Below are 9,892 nucleotides of genomic sequence, written 5' to 3' on the forward strand. Positions count from 1 at the left end.
CTGTGAAGTGTGAGGGGGCTCCAATCCACTCCTCTGCCCCCCTATCTCAGGCCAGGCAAACCACAGCTGCAGCTTGCTCCCCCTCCTCAGCCCTGCTCCCTTCCTGCAGACAGCTCAGATCACGCAACAGACTAAGCCTGGGGAACACAAGTTCCCTAAGCTAAAGTATTCCAAGTGGAGCGCATTCATCTGATCCTCACTTTATGAGGGTTATTTTGTCACACAATTGGCCACTTTAAAAGTGCTCTTCAGCCATGCATGTGCGTTACGACATGGCTGTAGAGAGCACTTTCAGGAGGCCAATCACACAACAGATGCACTATGCTATAGGACAGATATCCAACTGAATGCTGGGGGCCCCTCCACATGTTACAGGTATCACACAATTAACTGGTTAATTGTAAAATTATCTTTAGATTTAGCCACATGTGCAAAGTAGCTATTACGCCATAAAAGGCACCAACCAGCTATGAAGTTAAAGTATAAAAAAAATGTACTAATTTTATAATTGGCTGCTATCAAGCTTTAATTTGCACATGTAGCACGGTCTCCCTTGAGGCTCGGAGCTGCGTCAGCTGGCAGGACTCCCAGCTGCAGGGGAGGGGATACACCACATCCAGCTGGAGTGGGAATACCACAACTGAGGGGACTCTCAACCTCAGCAGCTGCAGATGCTGGGTCCTGGCAGCGTGACTCCGGGGCACAGTTGCAATCTCCCAACCCCAGTAGTGCATGAAACCCCCACGGCTGAGAGACTGCAGCTGCCACTGTGTGTAGCATGGCAGGAGGCATGACTACGTCGACTGCAAATTAGATCCCATTGTGCCCTTACATGATGTGTAGAGGGGCCCTGGAGAACACTCTCTGAAGGGTGTCAGTGAGCTAAAATTTTTGTGTAAGTTTTTGGTTTTTTTGAAATAAGGATGGGTAAGGCAAATTCTTTTGAATTAATGGTAGCCAGTTGCTGAGTAACATACGTATCACAGTACATAAGATTGTACCAATGCTTTTTTTTACCATGTGAGAATTTAATTTCCAGTAGCATGTTTATAAAGCTAGCCAAAAATGTCATGATTTATGGATGCTTTCTGACCATGATAACTACACATTTGATCAATAGTACTCAGGACATCAAGCGCTTATGTGGGGAACCCAAAGCATGCAGAACTCTATAGAACAGAATCCAGGCCTCCAGACATCTAGTCCCCAGCTCCCATCTTCTTTCCCAACAAAAATTAGTAACAAAAAAGAGGTTCAAAAGTTACAGGCAGTGTCCATGCCCTGTATAGGACAGGACTAATTAAAATAGTTTACATTCTTATGACTAAAAGACAAACCTACCATAAGTTCAGATGATGTCTTCTGCAGTAATCGAATGCTCCTATTTAAAGTGCTCTAGTTAAAGGAAAAAGAAAGGAGAAAAAAAAAAAAGTTTCCACATATCAATGCAAATAAGAACCATAATGCTTTCATACTGTGTGTCTGAGCATACAGAGTGAAACCACCAACAAAAAACCAGATCAAATACCATTTCTCATCAACCTTAATGTTAAATGGAATCAAAACAGCTGCACCAGCTAAGAACAGATGACAACTCTTTAATGGAATTAAGTCAGTGTTTGTAACTAACAGTCTTAGAACAAAACTCAACAATACTTTAGCTAAAGTATATAGTAGCTTTTAAACTGTGTATCTAAAATATAACCAAAATTAGTAACAAGAGTTTGATATTGTTTTGTTGAAGGTAAAATGGTTAAAATTAACTGAGTGTGCCCAGCATGTTACACCAGAGGGGGAAGTATTATTGTGGAGCTTCAGAAAAGAAAAGCACTTACCCTAGCTTTAACATATTTCTTGACAGTCAGTTTTGGAAAAAGGAAAAGAAAAAATGAGAATAATTAAGAGTTAATTAGAAAAGATACAGCAAAGAATCAAGAGTTTGGAAAAGAATCCCTATTATTTTTCTATGAGAGGAACTTGACAGGGGCAAAAATACAGTGGAGTTTTCTCAGTTTCCAACAATTCTGGAAAAAAAGTTGCCCTGTATCTTCCAAGAGGTGCTGTTCACTTAATGGAACTGGATACATAAGACACTAAAATGGAATAAACTGAAAAACTTAAGCAAATATATATAAGCTGACATCTGGTGGAGATATGGTTTGAGTTTGCCACTTAAAAAAATGCATTGGAAATCCTGTTAAAAAAGCCAAACAATTCTGGATCTTTTAAAAGGTTTCTACAAAAAAAATTTCTCTCTTTAAAATGTAGCCCCATAGAATTGCCAAATCAAACACTGAAGTAGTAGACTATTCCTACGCTCAAGAAAGTAAATCAGTCTCTTAAGTGCAAAAATTACAACCATTTCTATTACCCAGGATGAATGATCTGTAAAAGGAAAATCCAATAATGTACAAGCTTAGAGGTTTTGGAAGTCTCTCCCTTCCCTTTCTCCACTACATAATACTATGTATAAGCAAAGAAACTATAAAAACCAAAGAAGAAAAGGTAAGTTTTATTAAGAAATATTATAAACTAATATTAACCAATACTAACACATACAATGCAATTTCTTTGTTAAAAACATACTTTAATCAGACCACGCTCTCCCAGCAGTGCCCCATCCTTTTCCCTCCCACTTTCCTACCCTTTATGGCTTTCTGTTTAGAAGATCTGCTTCTTGCAGTCCCTTCATAGCAACTGTAGAAGCAAGCTGCTGCTTGAAAAAGCTTATGCATTTGCTTATGCATTGTGATTTAATTGGTCGGTATGGTGAAAATCTACGTTGTCTTCTACTTGACTTGAGACTAAAAAGGCTAACTACCTCTCCATACTTTGAATACCATAAAATATATAAAACCTATATTTAGACATAAAAAATATAAAAATGTCTATTTTGAAAATACATATGTGAAGCTAAGTCTATTGTGAAATTTGTACAAAATAAAAATCCTTCCACTTTGACTTTGCTAATATTTTTCTAATCTGTGTTTTCATAAAACAACACGTTTTGAAAATTTACCATGGCTTGCTCCAGTGGAATAACTTGTTGATCATGAATTGTTCGAATACTGTTTGCATGTCCCTTTAAGGCATTTTCCAGTGCTCCTCTGGGCTGCAAAAATACATAAACATAAAAATCAGTATGCTGGTCTGTACTTAGAAGATGGTAAAGCAAAGAAAAAGTGTGTTTGCAATGAATGACAACATACTTTACAAATTATGAGCAACAGGATACAGTAAATCTAATCCCATAACAGGGAAAAAGACTACTGAAGATGTAGAAACTTCAATAACTGAAACAAATATGCAAGTCTAGTAATAGAAATGTTAAGAATATCTGTACAAATTCAACAGAATCAATTTTCATACAGTGCTCTAAGCCATTTTCTTCTCAGTATAGAAAATAAAGAAGCCCATTCTTTTATTCTAATCGTTGAGACACCCATGAAGAATAACTGATCTTCTTAAAGTAGAGCTCTAGTTATTTATTCAATATCTGTTGAGGTCCAGGGGCGCCCTCCACTGGGATCATAATTTCATTCAGAGATGAAACTGAAACATCTATGCATAAGACAGAAACAGGTGCAGAACATATTTCTCAATCTGTATACCTTGTGTTGCTCCAGTTATTCTACTCAGATGTTACCTCATCTTTAGGATTGGCAGGATTCGATTTTTATAGCTAAATGTTGATTTCACCTCATACACACAAACCAGACCAATGGAAAAATATTTCCACTGATAATGGGAAAGGGGATATAAGAATAAAGAAAAATCCATGACAGGGGTGAGGAAATTCAAGATGGGAGTGTGTTGCACACGCACACAAGCTGTTGCAGACTGTGCCATCCACACACTGCTCCTCTGGCAGCATCTCTGGCAGCTCCTGCAGAAGCTAGGGGCTGTGCTGGGAAAGGGAGGGGGGGATGCTGCTATGGGGTCCTGCTGCCAAGGGGACCGGTGCCACTGGCTGCTGGCTTTGCCCAGGTTCTAGCTGGGGTTCAAGCACCAAACTATCACTGAGTCCAACCCAGCCCAGCCCCTGCGTGCTCAAGGTGGGGTGCACAGGGGTGCCTCTGGGGCCCAGCTGCTGCCCCATGCTGCCTGGAGGGGTGGGAGGCTGTAACCATCTAGTGGCTGGGTTGCCCCTCAACTGGTTCCCGCCAGGTGGGGCTTACCCCTTAAAGGGCTGCAGGGAGTGGAAAGCTGTTTCCCGCCTTGGGCTGAACAGCCGCTTCTTCATGGTGCAGTGTGGGGCTCGGGGAGTGCAGGGGCAGGTGACTGTCAGGAATCCTCTGACAAGCCTCCTTCCATACCAAGCACAGCCCCTGCCCCTGCGCCCTACTCCATGACAGCAATGGCACCATGATTTAAAGCAGGTATGCTTTACTGATTTGTGGATATTTACTTTTTATATTTTGACATGTGATTTGATAAAGATTTTAACAGTATGCTGTCATTAATAAAAAACTGTCTGCCCCCCACACTCTTAATTCTGTGTAATGCTGAATCCATGGTGTATTCCTAAACATTTCAAAACATCACTGTGCTCCACAGCTGTAAAGATTCAGGGAAACAAATGTCATTGCAAGATAAGGATGCAGCATGTATGAACTGCTCACACAACAGATATAGGTAGGTGTGGATTTTGTCCAACTGTGAATATGATTTGAGATAATTGGTCACTTAGTTCATCCAGCAAGTCAGCCTCTCCTATCCAAATTACAAACCTCTGACTTAGCAGAGGAAGGTAACAACTAAATCTTGCCTTTCTCTTCCTTGCAAGATGAACAAGCCTAAATTCTCTTTCTTTTTAACCTTTGCTTGGTTTTCTGTTTATCCTCCTTCCATGCAGAGATGACAAGCCATGCCTTTTTCCCTTCAATACACAGTACCTTACTTGTCTAGAAAAAGGGATAGCAGCTTAATATTTCTGAGTAGACTGGTAGACCTGGAGTTTCTGCCAAAAAAGCAATCAGGGAAGTAATTCATGTACTTCTAAAGCACTGATTCTCAAGCAGGGTGAAATGGCAGCTTAGGACTGAGGGATCCTTTCAAGGGTGCTGCAGGGTACCTCACAATATTACCACTGTTGGGTGTGCAACCATGATTCACAAGATAAACTCAGAAATCTCAAATAGGAATTGATATCATTAAAAACATTGTGACCTGTTATAATCTCTCTGAGTTCACTGCAACAGAAGAATGTCTCTATTTTTCTGTAGTCAAAAAAAGTCGAAACAAAGAGCTGGCATTTCCTGAGAAGTGTCTCAAGTTTAGAAAGGTTGAGAAGACTCACCACTGAAAAAGTTCAGTGCCTGTATTTGGCAGCCAAACGTAGACAAGGAAAGCCAGTTTTGTTCCAGTAGACACTGCTTCCATTGCTGAAGTTTTAGTTTTAAAGGCAACTCCCAAGACCAGGGACACTCTCTCTGCTCACTCACTTCCACTTTCATGGAGGAATGCGGGGGGAAGGAAAAATCAATCTGTCTCTTTCAGAGGGGAAGGGGAAGGGGAAGGCTCTTCCTTGGGACTTTCCCCAGAAGCAACCTTATTCGGTCTCCCTCTCCTGAGAGGACCCTCTCTAGATGGGATGAAACAAGAGGAATCATTGGAATTATTCAGTTTGCCCCCCAAGCCTCATAACTATATTTCTTTCTAGTAGGAAACCCAGACTACACAGTGCAATACATTCCTGAATGCCTAGAGCAGTGCTTCACAAAGGAAAAGCCTCTGGCTTTGAGACCCTGGCTCTTCTCAGTCCCTGGCTTCCCCAGTGATCTGTAACACCCCATCTCTTGGAGGTCCTTTTCTGGTCAGCTCATAGAAAGAAGGGAGGGTGTTTTCTTCTTTTAAAAAAGAGGGTTATCCAAGTGCTTGATTGTCCCCAAAAGCACAACAGACTCTGCTTCCATGCAATCTTTATCTGTGCTATTCCAGTCCCTTCTTTCCTCTCTTGGATTTTACTCTGTCCACACTGGGATCATTCTCTTTCTGTTGGCCCTGGGACCTTCTCCTCTCCTCTCAGCGCTTCATTCCCCCTCAAGCGCAGTCAGCCACACTTGCAACAACGCAGTTAAAAAACTATAGTCTTAACCTAGGGACAACACTAACTTAATACAATGAAAGATTATGTCATGGGGAACCAACATAAGAGCAGTCTCTGAGCCTGCTGTCAGACCTAGACTGCCATCTACCCCCGAGGTGAAAAGGGTATCTAGATGTCCTACTTGGGGAACTATTTACAGGCATTATTCACAGTAAAGTCTGCCCACACTAAACCCCCCAAAAGTTCTCCCCCCTGGACCTGAAAGCTTCAGTAACCCACTCAGTGCATACCAAACCCAGAAAGCAGATAGTGTTGCCATCTTCGTGTGACCCTAAGCATCCCTTAGCAGCTCCAGGCATGTGCTCAAGACCATGGTAATTCAGCCATGTTGCATACATCTGAGGAGTTTGGTGCATGCTCCTCTGCAGCACTCCTGAGACTGCCAGAGACCTATTTATTAGACTTACAGAGTGAAGACAGACCCCAACTGATGTCTAATTTGTGCTGCTGTTGATACCCTTTGTCGTTCCCCAACAAAGGAAAATCAGTGGCATGACAAAAGGTAGTAACAGACTCTGCCACTTTATTGCAATGGACGTCTATTAGCTCTGTGGTGGGGGAGTATGGGCAACCTGAGCTGCTTGCATCCTTCAGACACCCTGGGCAGGTGCTCTGGAGGCAGGAAATCCCCACCAAGGGAATCTCAGGGTGCCTCTCCACAAGCAAAGTAGGCATTCCCCACCCAGCTTTTCCCACTCAGACAGACTTGCTCCTGTGATCACAGGGGATGGGTCTGGATGAGTGGGGAAAGTGGAGCTTTCCTTGCATAACCAAAACTGCCTCCAGAGATCATATTGTTCCTTCCCAGCACCATGAAGGGTGGGACAACAGGCAATATGTGTTAAACATGGCAGCACAGCTGATCTGCTTCATTTGAAAACTTCTATTTTTGGCCATACAGTTTTGCTGAAGCTTACCTGCCCGTTAGGAGATAGTTCTACCTCTTGGAGGCTGAACATACTGGAAAATCCTTAGGCGTGAAGAGAATCTCTGCTTCATCCACTGGGGGCAGGGGAGGAAGAAGAGACAGAAAGACTAAAACAGAAGAGACTGTCCAGAGATTGGACAGAGATTGTCCCCTTTGGTTTGGAACCAGCTTCATTTGAACCATGGCTCTCAGAGCTAATAACTTTGTTAATTTGTTATGGTGTCAAAAATACTAACTGCAAATTCAAAATCAACTCATTCAAAACATGATGTTTTGTTTTGTTCAGTTTAGTTTAGTTTGTTTTTTTTTTAATCTACTGCATTTATAAATTCCTCCAGAGCTCTTACCAAGACAGAAAGATCATAAAAAGTTACATTTTTGGAAGCCAGGGACAATTTCAAAGCAATTTAGCTTCTTGACCTTCTAACAGCATGCTGTCTCAAAAGTTGTCTCCTACACACTGAGCATCAGCACAAGGGAGTACTAAATACAGCCCAAACTTCCACACTGACAAGTAATGCTTTTACCTATTGTAATTTTTCGTTCCTTACCTAGAAATTTTCAACCTTATCTTTTCTCAGTTTAAAGGGTTTTTCCCCCCACCAAACATAAATATATAAATAGAAATACAGTAACAAAATATTTTCTTTCATACAGAAGCTGTGCTTAAGATGCCCCCTCTCAGGGGCAGTTCTAGGGAAAACACTGTTTGAAGAATGCAGCATTCAGGAGTGCAATGGAGAGGTGGACAGGGCAATATCACTTCAGTCATGCTGCAGCAATGCAATTCCTTGACTCTTAGCACAGATCTTCTATGCCCTACTATAGCTTTAATGAAACAGCCTTCTGCTTAAGGGATTTCTACAAGCAGAAGAAACAATGCATAGTCCCACGCAACATTCCCTGGGGCCTGCCATTCATCTCCTAACTTTTTTATAGGAAGGGTTAAGTTAAGGGAACACACATTTCAACAGGTTGTAAAAAGGAATAATCTTACCTAGGCAAGGCAAGAAAAGTGTGAGACTACAATGAGGGAACACACTTTTTCAACAAGCCTATTTGGTATTTTAGCCCTGTTTATATAGGTTTGTGATTTCATGTAAATCAGCCACATAAACTCAAGCCCACTTCAAAGTCATTCCCATCATCTCTTGAAACTCTAACTACTCTATTCCTCCACTTCACGAGTGACCAAGTTAGGGCTGACAGGCTGGATTTGGCCAGTGAAGCCACATCATCCAGCCCGTCAGGCTCCCCATGCATCAGGAAATTTGGCAGCAGGGGAGTGGTGGCAGTGTTAATTGTCACAACTCCCACAGCCATGAGAATTAATGCTGCCACCACTCATCCTACAGACTGCCCCTGCGTGCTGGATGGGGCCATGGGCCAGATGAGCTGGGCACCACTACTCTATCTCTATAATACTAAACAAATCTTCACAGATATGAGAGAAAACATAGGACTCTATAGACCTGTGTTTAAGGCCCCAGCTTCAAAAGGCAACCTGAAGACAGCAGAATTACAGTTCCCATTTAAAAAAAAGCTTCTAGCCTTATGATAGCAAAAACACACTTGAAAATGGGAACCAAATGTAACTAAAGCACTAGTACATAACAAAGCCTGCAGGTGGCCTAAATCAAGAGGTGTGAGCAATAGGACTGCATCTCAGTAAGATGCTAAGTGCAAGACAAAGCCCACGACAGGAGCACAACCATCACCACCAGCCAGAGAACTGTACATGTGACAAAGTGCAGCTGGGCTGGCTTTCCCACTCAGGTAGCTAGCACTATCTTTGTTGTGCTCTGAAAGAAAGGGGAATTCTTGATTCTTCCAAGGGGAAGAACCTTGTGACCTCTTTTGGGAAGCAGAATGTGGTCCCACACCACTTTCCCTGCCTCTTTGTTACTAGAAAAGAGCTCTACAGGAGCAGGCATCACACTATGGAAGTCCCCTACCTCCCATATGGAGGCATGCTTATGACCAGAGCAAAAGAATCTGCTGTCCTAACCAATTCTCTTGCTATCTAGGATGGATGAAAAAAATGAAAAATTAAATAATTTCATTTAAGTGCCTAACAAAATGGTGCTAATTCTTCACCAGATTTGCTTTTACATATCTGTATCCACATCCCTGCCCTTTGGCTGTATGCATCTTTACACAGTAAGGCAAGCAGAATTTTTGCTTTATACATTTGTACACCTTAGTACAGTGTTTCCTAACAGGTGCTGTGGCACCTGCAGGTAAGTGTGAAAACAAGATTCAGAAGATGAATCCAGAATTTTCAGATAGGAATCCACAGCGTTAAAAGCATTCTGACCTGCTGTAGTCTACTTACCTGGGTTCCTTTCAACAAAAGACTTGCTCTATTATTTTTCTGTAGTTAGAAATAGTGAAAATCAAGGAGCTGGCATTTTCCAAGGAATGCCTTGTCTCTATCAAGGGGTGCCTTGAGTTTATAAAGACTTGCTATAATTGGACCCTAACACTGCTTGTGGCTTTTGAACACTAACACAGTATTTGCTAACTACAAACAGGTACCGCACACTAACCCAAGAATGGGCACCCACACGGCAGCTGTCACATTGCATGGGTGCAGCACAGCTTGGCAGGGCACCGCGCACTGCCTGGCAGATGGGAATGCTGGGGCTGAGTAGTGCCAGGCTCCGGCTGACACATGGAGCTGCTCCAGCTCCCAGATAGCATGCAGCACCCTGCTGAACCCATGCAATGCAACATCTGCCGCATGGGTGCCAGGCAGGGGAGGCGATCCCTGCTGACCCCCACTGCCCCATGTTGCGTGGGGGGGGTCAGCCACGAGCCCTCAGAAGCCCTGATCTCCAAAGCCAGAGTCAGTG

The 9,892-nt window shown here is 42.6% G+C and overlaps 1 protein-coding gene across 6 annotated transcripts in view; it reads right to left on the reverse strand.

Moving 5' to 3' along the window:
- The window catches only part of PROM1 (prominin 1), an 87,588-nt gene that overhangs the window by 12,523 nt on the left and 65,173 nt on the right, over positions 1 to 9,892 (reverse strand). For all 6 annotated transcript variants that reach the window (XM_019553074.1, XM_019553070.1, XM_019553073.1 and 3 more), the window contains 2 exons: positions 3,020 to 3,112; positions 1,342 to 1,395 (listed from right to left, as the gene is read on the reverse strand). In XM_019553074.1, coding sequence (XP_019408619.1) covers positions 1,342 to 1,395; positions 3,020 to 3,112 — 147 coding nt within the window. The remainder of the gene's footprint in view (positions 1 to 1,341; positions 1,396 to 3,019; positions 3,113 to 9,892) is intronic.

Source organism: Crocodylus porosus, unplaced genomic scaffold, assembly GCF_001723895.1.
Source record: "Crocodylus porosus isolate Cpor-Errol unplaced genomic scaffold, CroPor_comp1, whole genome shotgun sequence".
Taxonomy (NCBI): domain Eukaryota; kingdom Metazoa; phylum Chordata; order Crocodylia; family Crocodylidae; genus Crocodylus; species Crocodylus porosus.